This window comes from Pyrgilauda ruficollis, unplaced genomic scaffold (genome assembly GCF_017590135.1).
Source record: "Pyrgilauda ruficollis isolate IOZ18807 unplaced genomic scaffold, ASM1759013v1 scaffold42, whole genome shotgun sequence".
Taxonomy (NCBI): Eukaryota; Metazoa; Chordata; class Aves; order Passeriformes; family Passeridae; genus Pyrgilauda; species Pyrgilauda ruficollis.
Window position 1 is genome coordinate 5,681,939 of NW_024525712.1, and position 19,263 is coordinate 5,701,201.

General features: G+C 34.6%; 1 protein-coding gene across 1 annotated transcript in view; it reads right to left on the bottom strand.

Moving 5' to 3' along the window:
- The window catches only part of SNTG2 (syntrophin gamma 2), a 210,135-nt gene that overhangs the window by 28,169 nt on the left and 162,703 nt on the right, over positions 1 to 19,263 (bottom strand). Inside the window, exons 12-13 of the mRNA XM_041477904.1 lie at positions 11,027 to 11,143; positions 2,340 to 2,411 (exon numbers count right to left, since the gene is read on the bottom strand). Coding sequence (XP_041333838.1) covers positions 2,340 to 2,411; positions 11,027 to 11,143 — 189 coding nt within the window. The remainder of the gene's footprint in view (positions 1 to 2,339; positions 2,412 to 11,026; positions 11,144 to 19,263) is intronic.

Genomic DNA, 19,263 nt, shown 5'->3' on the forward strand with positions numbered 1-19,263 from the left:
ATTTGTGTATTTATACGTATGTATACATACACCCAAATCTAAAATATATTAAAAATTCTGTTTTAAAATTTAAGTTCCACATTGGATTGCTATTTTCCATGTTTAACTCTTGCATCATAATAAACATAGATGAGAAGCTTACAATTAGGTGTGTAACCAGAGCACTTCTCCTTAAAATCCATCTTTCATGAGAAGATACAATAACATTCTCCCAGGGTTTTGCACTAATGCTAAACAGCTTCTGAAAATCCTTAAGAACCCCCTCCCAAAATGGCAGCCTTTACAACATAACTCTATAATATCTAATGCAGAAAAATTAATCTCTTACAATTTTTTGGATTTGTTCTGTTCGCTTCATTGTCATTTATACCAAAGAATCAACAGAAAAGAGGTTAAGGAGTTCAATTTGAGCTTTTGTATTTTAGCTTACGTATTCATGAAGACTGGCAATTAAGCATTCACTTATTAAAATGTCAAGAACACTAAAGAGTTGAATCTTGGGTAGTTTATTTCCCAACTTCTTTTTTTTTAATGAAAATGTACTGCAGAAGTTGCAGAAGGACAGAACATCCTTGAAATTACCATAATATTCCAGGAAGAACCAAGTTTTTGCAGTAATACTTATAGGAGAAAAAACAAAACCAAAACCCAAGACTTATTTATGAGCCAAAAGTAAAATTATAAAAAAATCATGAAGGAGACTAAATAAATGATCTGTGACAGAACATCTACTTTTTTTCGGTATGCTAGTGATGGGCAGGACCTGAATTTGCCCATATGTTCCCAGCTGGAGACATGGTCACACAAAAATAATGTCATGACTACAAGAATATGGTTCTCCTCCTGTGCCTCTGGAGATGAGCTCTAGTCCTGAACTCCAGGGCTACTGTTTTCCTGGCATGGCAGTGCCAAAACACTTCCTTCACATGTCCTGAATAACATGGATCAGAGAAAACCCTAACAAATAAAAAACCCCTACAACAGAAAAAAACCTAAACACCCCAAACCAAACCACCCCCGCCAATACCAAATCAAAAACCTTAAGCACTTTTGCTTCAGTGCAGGATCTGTTACAGGTAACAACCTGCCTTTTCCATGACATCAGTGTAGTCAAAGGGGAAACAGCAGAGAAGGGCAGCAGCTGGTGAGAACTAAAGATAAGCTTTAATTTTTCACTGAAATAGTATTTTATCTGAAAAGATGGGGTTTTTTTCTGAAAATATTCTTTAATCTCTGTTGCTGAAGGCCCCCAGCCAGGTAATAATTAGCATTGACTCCATGATTGCAGAAGGCTGATCAATCCCTTTATTCAATTAAACTGTACTATACTATATTTATTAAGAAACTCATCACCCTTACAGGCAGCCCAATACAGCATTGATCTAATTGGTCAATCAATCAAAACACCATCACCAGTGTCCAATTAAGAAATCACCCTTTGGTAAACAAATCTCCATAACACTTTCCACAGGTGCACAACAACAGATGCAGCAAGTGTAGATAAGAATTGTTTCTCAATCTTTTCTCACAGCCTTCCCCAGGAAAATGCCTGGGAAAGTCATGCCTGCTGCTCTTGATGGAGAGAGCTGTGGCTACAACTCTCCTTAACAAATAGCCTCTCATAGTAGCCTTATCTCACCTGCAAAGGTTTTGTTTTTGTTGGAGAATAAAGTTAATCTATTTGATAAAATTTATTAGACAATTTATTCTATAAGTCAGTAATTTACACAAAGTGCTAATATTTTGCCCCAGATCTTTGACTGGGACAAGCTAGACAGAAAACATGACTTTGCCTAGCTGGGGGAAGAAAATCAATTCTATGGGACACAAACCCAACACATTATAACAAACAGAGCCTTTTATAAGGAAAAACACACTACAATACTTGATAAAACAATCAATAAATATGATACAACAAGGACATAATTTTATATTTTTAATTACTAAAATAAAAATATCTGCATGGATCAAGAATTACAGCAAGAACATTTTTCATCACGTTAGCTTGAAAATCTGACCCACTAAGAAAAAACTAATATCATGCTTAGCAGTATGTCTCACTGATACTTCATACAGCTCTAATACTAAAAACTTTCTTCAATAAGAAAGCATTGTAACACAATGTTAGTAACTTGCTCACTTGGAGCTTAACCTATTTTCCATATTTTCTTATATTTGCATAGCTAATGCACTAGCAATTGCAAAAAGCTTTTTATAACAACAGATGTACTATTTGAATACTAGTTATTCCTAGTTAAGATTAATTTGAGCTTATCATCAACAGGAAAAGGGAAATTTTCTTTACTAAATAAAATCACTGGAACCGTTGGGAAACCTACCTTGTGAATTTTAAATAGAACCTCACAGAGGTTATAGATTTTTTCAGCTCGTACCCAGTCTAGTGTGCTTACCTATAATACAAAAAAAAAAAAATTATCAGCATATTTTTTATTTGAAAATAATTTTCAGATGAAAAAAACCTGAAAAGGTTTCACCCATCATTATTCTACTGGATCCTTTAAATACAGGCACATCACTATATTTAATATCCAGTATTTAGAAAAGACTGTCGAATAGTATTAAATTTTTACAGAAACAGGAATTAAAAGGTGCCAAATAATTTCATTTTTTCTTTTCCTAGTATGACGGAAATGTCTTTGTAATCTCTGTCATTAGTTACATAAGCATTTTTATTTCTTAAGATGCTAACACAGAGAACTCAGTCTCAAACACAGAGTCATCCACCTTCATGTCTCAATCTGAAAAAAAACTTACAATCAATAGATCAAGATGTAGTCCTAAATTCAGTTTTGAGTTTACATGCACTAGGGAGGAAATAACCCAATATTAAGTCTAAAACTGGAAAAGGACTATGTGACTGCAATATTTAGAATCAAGAAAAATATCAGCTGTGCGCTCAATAATATGAAAACACCTATATTTTGTTTTCTTTTGATTTCAATACCTAATCTGTTGACATGACAGGCTGTTAAAATCTGAAGAGGAAGAGTGATGTTTGAAGTTTTTACCAAAATTCTACATAATGATATGATGCGATAATCTGTTTTCTTTTGAAAACAGTACCCAGCCTACATATTTCAAGGAAAAAAAAAAAAAAAACAAAACCAAAACCAAAAAAAAACCCCAAAAAAAACCCCAAAAACCCTCACTAGGAGGAAAAATTCAATATATGGAAATAAGTATTTTGGTACCACTTGGATAATGTAAAATTCTAGGGCTTATACAGCTTTGGCCTATTTCCACACACCACCCAAAAGGAAGAAAGCAGAAAAAATAAATTAAAACTATTACCATAAACAAAAACTTGTTTGTAAAACATCTGGTTATGCGGATGAAACTTAACTAGAAAAAAATATGAAATTCACTCACAGATTTTTTTTCTCTGTGTTCACAGTAGCACATAATTCACCTTTTAAAAATTTAGTATTTCTTTTCATTATTTGCATGGAGATATCAACATGTTTTGGTTCTTTTAAAATTTATTTTAAAGTTTAATATTCAAGTCTCTTCAAATTCTAAGCTGTTAAACAGAATTGTAATAACTTGGTGAGAATCCAAACCACTGCAACACTTACAGGCCTCTAAGGGGACTTCTGTTAGTTATGAAATGTTACTTCAGACTCCTTTGGAGGAGTAATGTTAACTTGGTGTCAGTTTATTTCTAGTCTTAACAATCTGAATTAATTCTTAATAATCTAACCTTCTTCCAATTTCTTTTAGGTTTAGATTAGGGTTTTTTTAGATGAATAAATTTAGATATTATAAATCACCTACTGAAATGGGACTGAAGAACTATATCTTTTCAGGATATAGAGGGACTCACATTCTACGATTCTCCATTTCATTTTTTATATCTTAACAATCAAATGGCAAACATGACTTGAATACAACACATAACAGATTATGCACTTTGTTTTACTATGAGAAATGTCTCAAAAATTAAAGCTCAAAACATTACATACAGGTAATTTTAAAATTACATGATAAAAGCACATAGTACTACCTAAACTTTTTCAAATTTAAACCTAATGTCAGCTGGTTCAGAAAAGGAATTTAAAAAAATTTTAGGTACTAACTTATCCTCCCATCACTTTATAAAAAGGTAGCAATTTTTAAAGACATACCTTTCTATTTTTAGGTTTCCATTTCTGTTTATCTTCTTGTAAGTCCATTCTATATTTTATATGAATTTTTCAATTTAATTATTGTACAAATAAGAAATAACCTACGTTTTTAAACAACTGAAACAGAGGTCTTACAAAGCTAATTGTAATTCATAAAGAAATGTACATTTAAACAGGCTCACAATAGAGTAAGCACTGCAGGTCTTTGCTTAATCTTATGTCCAGGGAAATATTTTGTACTTTGATGGCTTTTTTGAAAAGAAAATAATTAAATAATACATTTTTTTCCCCATTACTCTTGATCCTCCAAAGGGATATTCATGCTTCTTGCAAAACAAGGTTTAGAGTAGAATGGAGGCTAGTCCATTATTTGGTCTTGAATATCTCAAAGGGAAAGGATCTTTTCCATCTCAGTTAGCAGCAGGAGAACCCTTTATTTCTGTAAGTGGCTAGACAAGGAAGCAAAAGCACTGATTCATTTGCCGTTTATGCAACTGGCTTTGGTGACATGGGCTATGACCTGAAAGCTGTTGAGATATGAATGGACTTTCATTTGCTCATATCATTTGTTTTGATTCCTGAAGATTAATTTTAACTGTTGGGGATCTTTGCACTATTAATGATGGATGAAGGTGACACTGCTGTGCCATTAAATTCTCTCTGAGTACTTCAGACTTCTTCCCATTGTTCCACGCATCTCTTTCATCTTTTGATGCTGTGTAACCTCATATGACTTTTTCAGCAGAGGCAGACAGTGATAGTGACAACTGCTGGCACCAATATAAGCCAAGGATTTCTTTACCTGTGTATGTCAGAGAAAGGCTACCACACTTAGAGAGTGAAACAGTCTGAATACCACTGTGTGCAAGGTGCTCAGAACACAAATGACATATTGAGAGGAATATTAAGGAGGCAAAATAAATAATATTACAATATTACAAAGGAATACTAGAATCTAAACAGACAGCTGACATTATTTATAGTTTTATCAGATCTATCATTGTATATCTAAGTTTAAAATGTTACTGTTATAGACTGCTTTACTTTTAAAACACCACAAATAACCATATACACCTAGTCAAGAGGAAAAGCTGGAAATAATCATGAAAGTTCATGAAAATTGCAATATCCTTCATTTGATTTAAAGAATGTTCCAGTTTATTGCAGGTTATCCATCATCACACATGTAATAACTAGGTAATAAGTACCTAAGATAAATGAGACACCCAAGTATATTTCTTAGACAATAAAGTAGTTTTTCTCATTATTTCCCCTTAGAATTGTTCCTGCAGGTATTCTATACATTGCAATTTCTTGGCATGACAGTTATTATTTTTTATGAAGAATTTGACAAAACATTTCAAACAGCTCTATTCAGAATAAATGACTCAATGAGACGTGCTTACATTCATATAAATTTAGTTCAGACAGTTTCAGAAAGAGTGTCAAAATACATGAGAGTTTCAATTAGCATTCAGTAAGCCTCTACTTTAATTTGTGTTTGTCTACTATATGAATTTATTCCCAAGAGGAGCTGAATGTTGTTATTTATATTATTGGCAGACCACCTCCTTAACTAACCCACTGCAGTATGTGTTGAATACTTGGTTCTGTAGACATTTAGCTATGCTAATCCTTTCAGGAACATTGCAAAATTAAGACATTTGTAAACTCACAGGTAACACTGAGCTGATCAGAAAGATAATAAAACCAAACAGGGTTACGAAAAATAGTAATCTGAAATTACAATTCTAAGTCTCCAATGAGAGACTAAAATAGGTATACAGAGTTACAAAAGTCCCAGGTGTTGCAGAAGTACTTTTTACTTTAGCATGATTTCTGCAATTTCCTCATGGTTTAAAAACAGGCATTACAGTGGAGTTCTGAAAATAAACAAAAAATAAACAAAAAGCTGATAAAATCTAGCTTTACATAGATCAGGTGATCTCATTATCAGTTCAAACTCATATTCCAAATATACTTGCCTTTAAATATGTGAGTTAATCATTGGCTTTTCTTTAAAAAGTTATGCTTTAAAATAGAGAGAAAACAATGAAGTTAAACTAATTTTGACACACTCATGCAGTAAACAATTAGCTCACAAAGTTACTCCCCAAAAGAGAACTCTGCAATTATAAAATAGGTGTTGGGGTTCTGGATGCTGAGAATTTTAGACTTTCTGTGCTGACAGACTGACTCCCAGGAGAGCAGTGCATTTGACCTGAGGCAGTGGAGAAGGCTTCCAAAATTGATTGATAACGCTGGGATTATGGGTGTGTAGTTTGATTAGAAGTGTGCAATATCACAGGGTGGAAAACTTAGAGCTTAAGGTTTTAGAATATAGTAATATTTATGGAGAAAGATGGAGGTTTTAGAGCAGAGGCTTGTCCTTCTTCTTTACCATCTTCCTCCTTCTGCATGGGTTTGGGTGGTATTTTATAATTGGACAGAAAAGTCTGCATTGTGGACTTTGAGTGATTGTTTATTGGGTTAAAAGTGAAGATAATTTAGGTGTCATTTCTTTAATTGGATAGGTTAGCCTTAAAAGACCTTGCAACAAAAGATAGTTAGCCATTTCGCACCTAGTTAGTGAAATACTGCAGAACTCCGTCTGTGAGGCTGTAAAACAGATAAGAAAAAATAAACACCTAAGTCTGAACACAAAATACTGTCTTGAGTGCCTTCAATCCCAGCCTCAACAGAGGTAGAGAAAAGAAGCCAAGAACCAGCAATAGGCATAAAAGAGTTTCATGCCTGCTCAGAGATCACCACTAAATAAAGAAATATGAGGTGAATGTAAAAGAGAACCATACTTCAAAAATCACTGAAATCAAATTAACACAACATACTCTTGGACTTTCTCTGAACACAGAATCTGATTCTAGAAGTCTGCAGAGCCTCCCAAAATATTAAAAATATTTGAGTAAATGTAAAGGAAAAAATTAAAGTGCCGATAGTATTTATTACTAGAATACAGCAAATGCTGCATTATCTGAGAATTAAACAGAAGTATCCAACACACCTAGAAGTACTAAAAAGGTCTAATGAGAAGATTAAATACTTCTAGGTAAAGAGTATTTAATTTCACTGGTCTCTTCACTCCTTAATGGAAAAAAAAAAAAAAACAACATATTTTTATTTTTAAATTTTTTTTTAAAATATTATTTTTAGCATTTAGAACTTACATGGCAGCTTTAAAAACACTGCTTGTCTTAATTACATTGTGCGAGCTTCTCTATACTATCAAATGTGGAACTATTTCTGTTACTTTCACAATATTCTTTTATTTAATCTTTTCTTAAAATTATAAACAGCCCATGCAGTGATTGTCTAGCTGTCTTCATGTTAAATCACTTCAGTGCTATTTATTTAATCACATTGAAAAAGATAGTTTTGCAATTAAGGGTTACACAACAGATCTAAGGTTATGACTACTTGAATACTTTAATGTAAAAATCATAATGAACTATAAGGGAAAAATAAAAAAAAATCAAACAGTAGAAATCCCTCCATCTAGCCCATATTACATAAAAACATTAAATTATTTTCTGGAACTTTTCAAAGGTATAAAAATTAGTTTGATTTTCAATGATAATTTAGAATATTTTTTTCCTCAGTTTCTTCTGGGATATGAATTTAGAACTTTTCCAATATCTGAAAATTAACAGAAATTTTATAGATGTTTTTAGAATGTAATAAAATACTGCTTGTGTATTAAAACTGACACAAGAATAATTTCTATTGGTTCAGTGGTGTTTTTCAGATATTCAGTTTTTAGAAATGGGTCACACTTCTAATATACCAGTGTGTAAAGGAAATCTGTAAATTTCTTAAATACATTCAGATAAGCCCCTTCAGGGATGCAAAAAGACCCTTCTCTGTTAATCACACGTTTTTTGATATTTACTTCTGTGGTGAAGCCTCTATATTTCTGGAATCACCATCTGAGACTGCATGAATTGTAGAAATATTGTATAAATAGAATATTACTTGTCATAGTGATTTATTTCATAGTATAATATTCACTTTTTTCCACAATTTTCTTTATTTTTGCTCATATATAACTATGTTTTCCATTCTTATGAAAATTAGCAGCTGTATGTACAGTCATGTTATCTTTTACACACAATGAAATAGAAAAAGAGTGGAAATTGTACTAGATCCTTTTACAAACAGTTGTAAAATTATGGAAAAAGATAAGTGTAGAATTTATAGGTCATCTGTTCTGTGCACCCTATACTGACACACTGATTTACAACATTGATTCAGGATACAAATAGCAAAAGCAACACCTCTGAAATAAAACATGTTAAACTTGTATCTTCTAAAGCAAGTTGAAACATTTGTATTTTTGTGATTGAACCATCTTTTTTTTTTTTTTTCCGTCCCTGCTTAAAATAGTAAAAAACCCCAAATCTCAGTAGAAGCAATGGTAAGAGCAGTAGCATCAAATATCTCTAAAAGCAGTGAAAGAGCTCTATGCACAGTTTTGTGGGGGGACCTGTGTTTCCAGCTACAGAGCTGGGACATGTGGCACAGAACCGGTGCCACGGGAACTGTCCGGGGTCTGTCAGGGCAGGATCCCTGCCAAACAGGTCCCCAGTCATGGCCCCACAGTGGACTGACCTTGTCACACAGCCAAACATCCACACAGCCCCTCACTAACTCCTCATCCCCCTGCTATGGGATGGGAGAGACAATAAGAGCAAAATTGAGAAAATGCATGGTGGTGGAATGGGGAAGAAATCAATTAATGTGAAGGCAATTGCACACTGCTCCCCCCACGCAGACCAATGCCCAGCCATTCTCCAAGCAATGGCTACTTTTGAAGACCAAATCCTCATTTTTTATTGCTGAGCATGATGTTTCATGGTACGTGAAATCCCTTTTGCTCTATTTAAATCAGCTGTCCTGGCTGTGTCCCCCGCAGCCTGTCCCAGCCCCAGGCAGTTCGTTCTGGGTGAGCGGTGAGGATGGAAAGGCTGCACCAGCCCTGCCCAGCATCAGCCCAAACTCGGCTGTGTCAGCTCTGCTTTAGCCCCAGGTGAGAAACCATGGCCGCTCTGAAGTGGTGCCCTCCATCCCAGCAAGGCCCAGCCAGGAGCAGGGAAGCCGTGGGGACCGGGGCAGCCCCAGCTCGGGGCAGCAGCCATCCCCTGGGAGCAGGGACAGGCTGAGGCTGGGCCTGGACGTGGGCCCCGGGTGGCCCTGCCTTGTGGGACCAGGCTGGGCAGGGCAGGGCTGTGGAGCCCGAGACTGGCCCTGCTCACTCAGGGCTGCACTGGGATCGTGGAGTGAGCCACAGGAAAGGGCATCAACAAAAGCCAGGGCTGGAGGAAAATTATAATCAAAGTGTGGCTTTAGATCCAGGTTTGAAGTCTCCAGATAGGAGGTTGCTGGAAACTATTAATTTGGTCTTTTCTTTCTGGGGGTTTTTCCCTTGATGAGAGACATCTGGGGAATGTTAAAAGAGCAAGAAAACCAATCAACAAGTTTTATGATTTATACGCTCTTTCACATTTACTGGTGCATCATAGTGTTGAGGTGGCACAACACATTGATCAAAGGGTTCCCCTTTGTTCATTTTTTGAAAGCCAAGGCTCCTACTAAAAAATTGTAAAAAGATAATAGATTCTGTCAGATAATTTCTACTACTAGTCATCCCCACTTGTCTGTTCTTAGTAGAGTGCTGAAAATGGTAAATGAAGAAGTTTATCCCAAATTAGTATCATATAGATGTACAATTTAATTATATCAAAAATGTGTCTTAGATCTGAAGACAATAATTAAAATTTAAAGAGGAAAATAATTTATGTGGTGTGTTATTTATTTGTTTAATATTTCTGGATGGTTTTCAAATTTTAATTAAATCTTAGAAATTTAATCAAATTTTAGTTCCTTGGCTTAACATATGAAACACCAATTTTTAGTGGGGGAATCCCCCTGCTTTTGCCAGGTATGTTGTCTCACTTTAAAAAGAATGCTATTAGCCATTTTAGAATGATTGAAATTAATTGGAATCATTGGATTAATAATTTCCATTTAGAGAGGGGCAAATTTTACTTATTGCATTTCATTGAATTCACAAATAACTTCTGAAAAGTATGTATTTCTCAACAGTACTGCAGACAGTACACATATAAAGAATCAGATTTTCTTTGGACCAGCAGACAAACTTGGGAGACTGAGCAAAACTGTAAGCACGTTGTAGAATTTAAATTTCATGCTAAGTCCACTTTTTATTCTTTTATGATTTGTTTAAGGCAAAGGTTTTCTGGAGAAAAAAGAAAGGATTAAATATTACCATGTGGTAAGTATGGGTAATTTTAAAAACAGTTTAGAATTCTACAGCTCATTTCCATTTCACCCTTCTAAATTAATTTTTAAAAAAATATTAGATAAGGTACCTATTGTGAAACAGAATTCTTGTTACAAGGTATATAAATTATCAAAGCAAGACTTGTCCAAACTGTACACTTAGCACTTTGATCCCTTGCTTGTGTGAAAAGTCCACAACTATCATCCAATAGTATGGATGGTTTATTTAATGATGCATCTTGTCTTTCAGAAAGCAGAGTAACTACCAATTCATTACATCTACAAAATAACTTAAAATAAATAAGGGAAGAAATATTAGGCCTAACCAACCAAAATAAAACCTGACTTTGAGAACTTCAAAAACAAAACATACAACAAGGTTTTCAGAGGACCTTGAAAGAGGCTGAATATCTACAGTTTATTGAAATTCAGTGGCATCTGTGACTAACTTACATTGAAATCTCAGCTGAAAACTCCACTTGATAAAGGAAAACAAACCCAGATGTAACAAACAGGTTTCCATTTACAATGAAGCTGACACAAAAATATCATTTTTTTTTTACCGGTGGAGTGCTGAAAATGTAGAAGGATGAACCCTTCAGGGCCAGAAACTTGAATTTGTAGAGCTGAGATGAATCAGTTCCTTCAAGTCTCTCATTTACCCATCCCATATGTATGACCTGTAAAAGAAAATTGAAAATTGAAAATAAAAGTTCTCTTTCTCAGTGGATCATGAGTGGTTTTAGTAGCATGGGATGCATCATCTACTTCACATTTGCCTTGCAACCATTTCCATATTCTTGAAGCATACAATATAATGCCAGTGTGTCAGAAGTCCTTGAAGAGACAGACTTGTAGTACTGGCTCTCTGAAACTTATCTGAAATAATCCCAGTTTTAAAAGCCACCTATGCAGGTCAAAGCAGATTCTCATTTGAGAAAGCAGAAAATCTACATATACCAGAGTAGTTCCACAGTTTATAAAAACCATAATACCTTATCTATAGCAGTGTCAGAACTTGGACATACTGATATTTCCATTACACATACTTCTAAAGAAATACCTCTAAACAAATCACTAGATTTATCTGAAATCATACAGCTTTCACCAGGCTCATGTTTGCAACTGTTAAAGTATTTGTCACACTTGCTGTCTTTCAGAGTTTATACATTTTGATATATGCTTTATCACATTTATGTTTTCAAAGAATTAGATATCAAATCCAGCAGTTACCCAATATTAGCAGAGTTGCAATGCATGCCTTTATTTTCCAGATAAATTAATGCTAAGAAGAAATGAAATGAAGAAGTAAAATTGCATGCTTCCTTCCTGAGGTAAATACAAATTTATAAACGAATGCCATAAATAAGAATGCCATAGTGTGATAGCAGACTATCATGAACATCCTTACTGAAAAACAACAAAGCAAAAACATTCCAGGCTCCATTTTGCATACATTAAGAGGAATATATTGCTCTTGAAACAGGTACTTAAATCTAGAGTGAATCACCAATCTGAGTGTACAAGTATTGCTGAGAAGCTTGCTCATTTTCAACTAAGGCTTACAGACAATAATGAGTTATAGGGGGAAGAAATGTCAAAGCCCTCACTAACAGTATGGATGAATTTTCATAACTATGTTATGAAGACCTCACAAATTGTTTTCTAATGTTGGCATTTAATGTATCAATTATGTCTTTTGTCAATCAATTTATCAATAAATTAATATGTTGAACCAGACAATCCTTCTCCATACTGTTCTTCTGAGCTCCAGCACTAACATTTTAAGGAGATCTAAGAAACAGCAAAATAAATACAGTAGACCTTCCAGTTTTTGATTTGCTGTTCTGTAAATTGAGTAACTCTGACCAAAACATTGTTTCTATAGTAGTCAGCAAAAGTGTTGAAGCAGGATGTTCAGACATCACATTACTTAAAAAAAATACTATATTATTGTTGTTACTCTACTACAATGATATTATATATTAAGTTTATCAGTTATTAATATCAAATAACACAGACAAAAAGAATTATATCCAATAATTTAGGGTTTTTTACTTTCTTTCCACATATCTTTCTTATTGACTAGTTTATTTAATAGATTTTTAGATTTCAGAAATGGAGAAAGAATTATTGCTCAGTTCAACAAAATCTGTATGGAACAAAAGCAAACAAGTGTTGGTACTTAATTACAAGCTGTCTGTGGTTTACTGGGTTACTGAGATTTTAATGTGATCTTAGTAAGTGGGTGGGAATGTTAGTCTGGGATAAAAAATATTCTGTTTTTTTGATTGAAACCTGCCATTTGAAGTTTTCAGGAGTGCTCACAAGGCATTATACTACAAACTGTCCCTTCTTAGCACTGCTTTCACTACTGTTTGAAAATTACCCATGCAACATTGATATATTATTAAGTTTCTAACATGCTTTAATACACTTTCCAAAAGTTCCTGTAAGAAGAAAATGAGCAATGGCACTCATTACAAGGAGATAAAACAAGTCACTAACAAAATGTAATCCAATCATAGCAGATAAATGAAGGTTCTTATTTGCACTTATTGTTTTCCTGCAGCAATAAAGCATCTAGATGCTGCAATGACTGGAAGTTTAATGTGTTAAATTTAATAAAGCAGTCAGTACATTTTGTATATAGTACTTTTAGTTAAACATTTATGAAAAGTAAATGATGTAAAACACTCAGGAAGGAACTGAAGAAAGAAAATCAAGTAGATTTCTATGTATGACATGTATGAACAGACAGAAACACTTATATAACTAAAGTGGGATAAGAATCTACAGGAGATGACAGACTGATCTGCAAGTAAAGAACCAGTGTCATACCATAAGGCACAATGGAACTATAACAAATTAAAAAAGCAAAGAGAAGTACATCTTGAGGCATCTTAAACAATTTTTGGGGATCTTTTCCCAAACAAGTGGTAGATGGTATATTTTGAAGAGAACAGCTTATAGGGGCAGAACTGGGAGGGGGGACAAGCAGTCCTTACACATACATAAAAGTTAACTAGAAGTAAAATAAAAATAAAAAATAAGATCGTAATGCTGTAAGTTTTGATCTATTACATTACTGTTTTCCATTGTACATCAGTTGCATTCAGTTATGTCTGAATGGCTACTATTCAAAATGAAATGTTCTAGAGAGCAAAGCATAGAGGCACTTAGAAATTATGACACAAGTGTTCTTTGTGCTTTAGTTCAAGAATGAAATTTATAACTCCAAGCTGGGCACAGTTTGAACACCACAAATAGCAATGAGTCCACACTATGCTGAAGGGAGTATGAAGAGAGGTATGTATCTGAATTCATGCATCTTCCCAGGCATTGTTTGCTGGGACAAAATTCAGATCACAAGTCCTTTTGGGTAGCAATAATAGTGTCTACTCGGCTTGTTTTAACAGAAAGCTGGTAAATTGGACCTGATGTCTCTCACCTTTACTCATCACAGCCTTCTTGTTCAAGTTAGGATCCAAAGCACAAAACTCTTGAAGTCAGCTACCACCAGTAAGTTGCCTCACTGCTTATGCATTCTTATGCAATAGCAGATCAGCAGCACTATCTATGCAGCAGGAACTAACCAAACTAAAGAAAAATGGAAAATTCACATCTTTCTCAACACTTTTTTTCTTATATGTCTGCTTTGTATTTTAGCAATATTACAATATTACAAGTGGAAAAATAAAGAATAAACCATTTCAAACTATAGTTGTTTATCTCACAGAGCACATTTACCTCACAGCACTTTGTATTAGCTGACTAGAGGTTAAAAAGTTCAGTGTTTTTAAGTGGTTCTTCTTCTGTTAGACTAAGTTTTTTCAATTGAGGATCTGAGGTAACAGAAAAAGACCCTGAAGGGTCAAGGCAATTTCGCTAGGAAATGAAAAGCTGTCCTCCCACATAAATAAAGCCAAAAAACAAAGAAGACTTCAATTCTATCTCTATGTGGTCTCTTGATGCTTAAAAGAATTTAGTCCTGCTCCCTTTCTGCAGGTGTAAATTGTAAAATTACAGTCTTCAAGAACCTAAGTTTTCCAGACTAACCATTAGGATAAAGTAATTTTATTGCTATATGTTATAATTCTAAAAACATTTTTCTCTGTTTTGAGAAAAAAAAAAAAAAAACAAAAACAAAAAAAACCAAAACAAAACAAAACAAAAAAAACCCCTCAAAAAGCAGAATGAGAAAGGAAGTAAAATATGGTCTTTCAAGAGTAGGTGCAGGATTTCTTGTATGCTTCAGGATGAAGCCAGGCAAACATTCATGGCACACCTGCAGCAGCAGTTCTGCTACAAGGAACAATGAGAAAACCCTTCATATTTGAAAAGTTTCTTATTTAGAATTATGATGTTATAATTTTCAAACACAGAGTAGAAAAGAGTTTCTGAAAAACTTAGTACCCTGCCCTCTCCAAAATGCAGTAGCCATGATACATATTTTGTTTCTAAAAAATGCATCCTTAATGTTCTCAGGACCTCTGCTACAGTGGAGGCTTCCTATTTTCTCTCAAAAAATATTTCTTTCATAGTTCTTTATTTCTTTCAGCCTGTCCACAGAGTCCACAGAAAACCTCTGAAGGTCACTACCTTCAGAAACAGTGCACAAAATCAGAGGCAGTATTCCTGCCAAGGCCTTACAGCAACAGGAATGCTTAGCATGTTCTGCAGTAGCTGGCTTAGGTACAGCCCGCAATGCCTGCATTTCTCAAAAGCCACCAAGCAGACATGGCTGTTCTGGCATGCACGTGAGCAGCCAGCCTGGCCTGATGCTAAACTGACAAGGTAACAGTGTGAGAAACTGCTGGGCATTGCCTGCAATGTGAAGAGAGGAGTTGGCTGGAAGCTGAGGCCACCAAGGGGGTAAACATCAATAAGGGGGTAAACGAGAAGGTGAAATACACTGAAAGAAAGTGAGTAATGGGTGAAGAATGCCAAAAGATAAAGGAAAAGGGGACTGATTTATAGACAGCTGTGGTGGTATCAAAGATTAAGGCTGAAATAACCAAATGAGCATGTAAAATTCAGAAAAAATAAGGGCCAATGGAGAAGCAGTAAAGTGTAGGTGAATTCCTTATTTGCAAGGGGAAAAAGGGGGAAAAAAGGAATATTAGGTAAACCAATGGAATGCAAGTGTTTGGGGTCTCTGTTGGTCAATCTCGTATCCGATTACAACATGCTGATGTAATAGTAAACACAATAATAAACCATAATAGTAAGTCTTAAAAATGAACCTGTTGTTTTTCATGTTATCTATGTCTGACTGGCTTCTGCATATAGGGTCATCTCTGAGTTCTAGTAAAACAATAGCGGATGAAACAAACCTTTCTAAAAGAATTTATCCCCCCAGACAACCATCAAGCATTTTGCAGTAAAAACCTCTTCAGTTTTTTCCAGTTTTTACATATACTTAATTATTCTTGCATATATGTCATGTCCTAATTGGCCTCAATCCTGGTTTTCAGACTCACTCTTCAATATGGCAAGATCATTCATATGTTTAACATGGTGTTTTAAAGCTTAATGTCTGCAAAATTAGTAGGTTTACTTTTGCTAATGCACCATTAAAGGCAATATTCAAGGGAACTGGATCCAGGTCACCTCTTCAGCACTTCTAGTTAATGTGTCACTTTTGAAAGTCAACCATCTATACCTGATATTGGATTACCCAACAAAATCTGTACAACCAAATCCATATAATACCTGTTTAAAATATTTTAATGTCAGAAGTTGTCAAAAACCTTGCTGGAATAAAGATACGTTGCAGCAACCTCCTGTCACACATCCACAGGATATGTTACATGTTCACAGGAGAAAATTAGATTGGTTGTCATGATTTGTTATTGAAAAAACCTTCAGGGCAGTCATTTGTCATATTTCTGCTCCACACAGGTATTTTGTTTATTTATTTCAAATTTCTTTACAGGGATTGAAGTCAAATTGAGCAGTATCTAATTGTCCAATGTCTCCTTCTTTATTCCATTAGCAACCATAACGTTTGCCCATTCCTAATGTTTAGATACGTCACTTGGCAGACACAAATCCCCTGAAATAATAATGATAAAAGTTTAAGTTTTAAAAACATAAAAAAAACTATCCAGCAAACAAACCATAAAACACTGCAAGTATTTTTTTATCTGTACAGAGAGAGAATTGGCTAATTTATTTCATAAAAAATAAAATCAATCCAGCAGTATGTATTTTTTGAAAATTGAATCCCAAATCTAACAAAGAATCAAGTGCTTTCAAATCTCTAGAGTATTATAATAAATGACATCAAGCAAAATCAAAAGTTATGATGTTTAGATGCTGTGTGTTTCATCATGACACAGGTTACATAGACACTTAGAACCAGAGCTTCAGCAGTGCTATTTAATACTTTTCAAATTTGTGTAATCCCTAGATATTTCTTTAAATCTTGTAGTCCTTGGCTTGGGGCAACTATCATGACATGTCCTGGTAGTAACTAGAACTCACCAAACAATCTCCACAGATAGTCTGGGATTTTAGCTTTGGTGGAAATAATTTCCAATAGGCAGTTTAAATACAAACACCCTACTTTCATGGGGAAAAGGAATTTAAAAGTGTGGAAGTAGCCAGACCAATTAACTTCATTACCTGGTACTATCAATATAAATAGATATTTTTACAATGTTTAACAATATTGATATGTTTAACAATATAAAAATATCAATAATAAATACAACTTCTACTACCTTTCCTAATACATCTAACTTTTGTTCATAGACACAGGGCAAAGTCATAGAATCAGAGAATCACAGAATATTCTTAGCTGGAAGGAATCCACAAGGATCATCAAAGTCTAAATTATGGCCCTGCACAGGCTAAGAATCACACCATGTTTGTTTGACATCTTTTGGCAAAGAGACACATAAATACGGCTGGTTTAGATCCAAGAACCAATATCTTAGTCCTTTCCCTTTTACTTTATTTAAATGTGTACAGAATTCATTATATTCTGGAGATTCATTTTGCAATAAAACTAGTCAGAGGCGATATAAAAGACAAAAAAGAAAGCCAGGTTTAACAAAGTAATTTTTTTACATTCTTGATAACCCTGAATCCTAGTTTCTAATGGCCTGTGAAAAACAGAATCTGAATTAAACCTATCCACATCCAACCTTCTCCCTTTATGAAAGATTAAGTTTGACTCTAAAAGCAATGAAGAAAACTCACTGGAGGCAACACAGTAATGAAACTCTAAGGACCTGTTTAATTCTTCAGCAATGTGCATGCTCAAAGGAAAGATAAATTTGCAGCTATCACCAATTTTACTTCAAGGCAGTTTTTCAAGCATCCTTCAATCTCTTAACGTTATCCTTTCTCTAAATTTTAAATCAATTGCCTTAATAAGAACTATTCAGGTCTATACAAATATTATGCAACTGACACTAATAAGTGCCACTAATCTAGGCCAGAAAAAGTCCTCTTCTGCTTTCAGTTATCATTGCCAAGTTTTATATGATGCCTTTGTGATATATATACCCGAGAATTCACATTTTGATTGCTTCTAAAGCAAAATTTCACAGGACATATAAAGTTTTAGTTGTTCGCAATTGCTCCTTTAATATTTTTATGTTTTCTAGTTTTGTTTACTTGATCTCACCAAATTCATTATAAACTTCTTTTTTTTCTCACTTTTTGGCAGAGAACAATCCATTGTTTGTTGCTGTCAGTTGTACCTTGAATTTTCAGCTTCTGAAATTAAGGTCCTAATCATCCTTCTTTTCGTACTTGGAATGGAAAAAGTAAGATAGATTTGTACGGCCTAACTTTAGGCACCTACTTTAGATGGTAGGCTGAGACAAGTCAAGACTAGCAAAAATGACTCCTCTAAAGGATGATTTAAAGCACTGTCACCAAGTTTCAAACTTGAACAGCTCTCTGGAACGGAATACATTTCTGCACTGATTATTTAGGCAGTTTATGGAGACTAGCCTATTAATTTAGGAAATCAAATTATGTATCTAGTGATATGTATACCGTTGTATGACTGTCCCCAAAGTTTTTTGAAAATTGAGGGAGAGTATGTCTTTTTTTTCAACTGAATTTATTATGTGTGCCCAAACTGATAAGGAAAAAAACTTTGAATAGTTACTAAAGCACTTGCAGTAGACAATCCAATAAAAGATATCCAAATCCAATACCTTTTCCCCTAGCATTCATAATCACCTGTTTTTCATATTGGTTTAATTAATAATTAAAAGCCATGACAAAGAGAGCAATTAAATCACAGAATTATAGAATTATAATTATAGAATTATAGTTTGGGTTGGAAGGGAGCTCTAAATGTAATGGAGGTCAACCCCACTGCAAAAAGCTGGCACATCTTCAAATAGATCAGATTGCTCAGAGCTCCACTAACTTGATCTTGAATGTTTCCATGGATGGGGCATGCACCACCTCTCTGGGCAACCTTTGCCAGTGCTTTACTGCCCTTAATGTAAAAAAAACTTCTTTTTTATGGCTAAATTAAACCAACGCTCTTTCAGTTTAAAATTTGTATCTCTCGTCCTATCACAATATGTTCTGCTAAAAGTTTGTCCCAGTCATTCTTATAGGCACCCTTTAGACACGGAAAGGCTGCAACAAGGTCACCCTGGAGCCTTCCCTTCTCCAGGCTGAACAGCCCCAGCTCCCCCAGTCTCTCCTCATAGGATTGGTATTCCATCCCTCTTTGTGGCCCTCCTCTGGAGATGTCCTTTTTATTTTCGGGGCCCCAGGGCTGGATGCAGAGGTAGAGGGGTCTCACAAGAGCAGAGTAGAG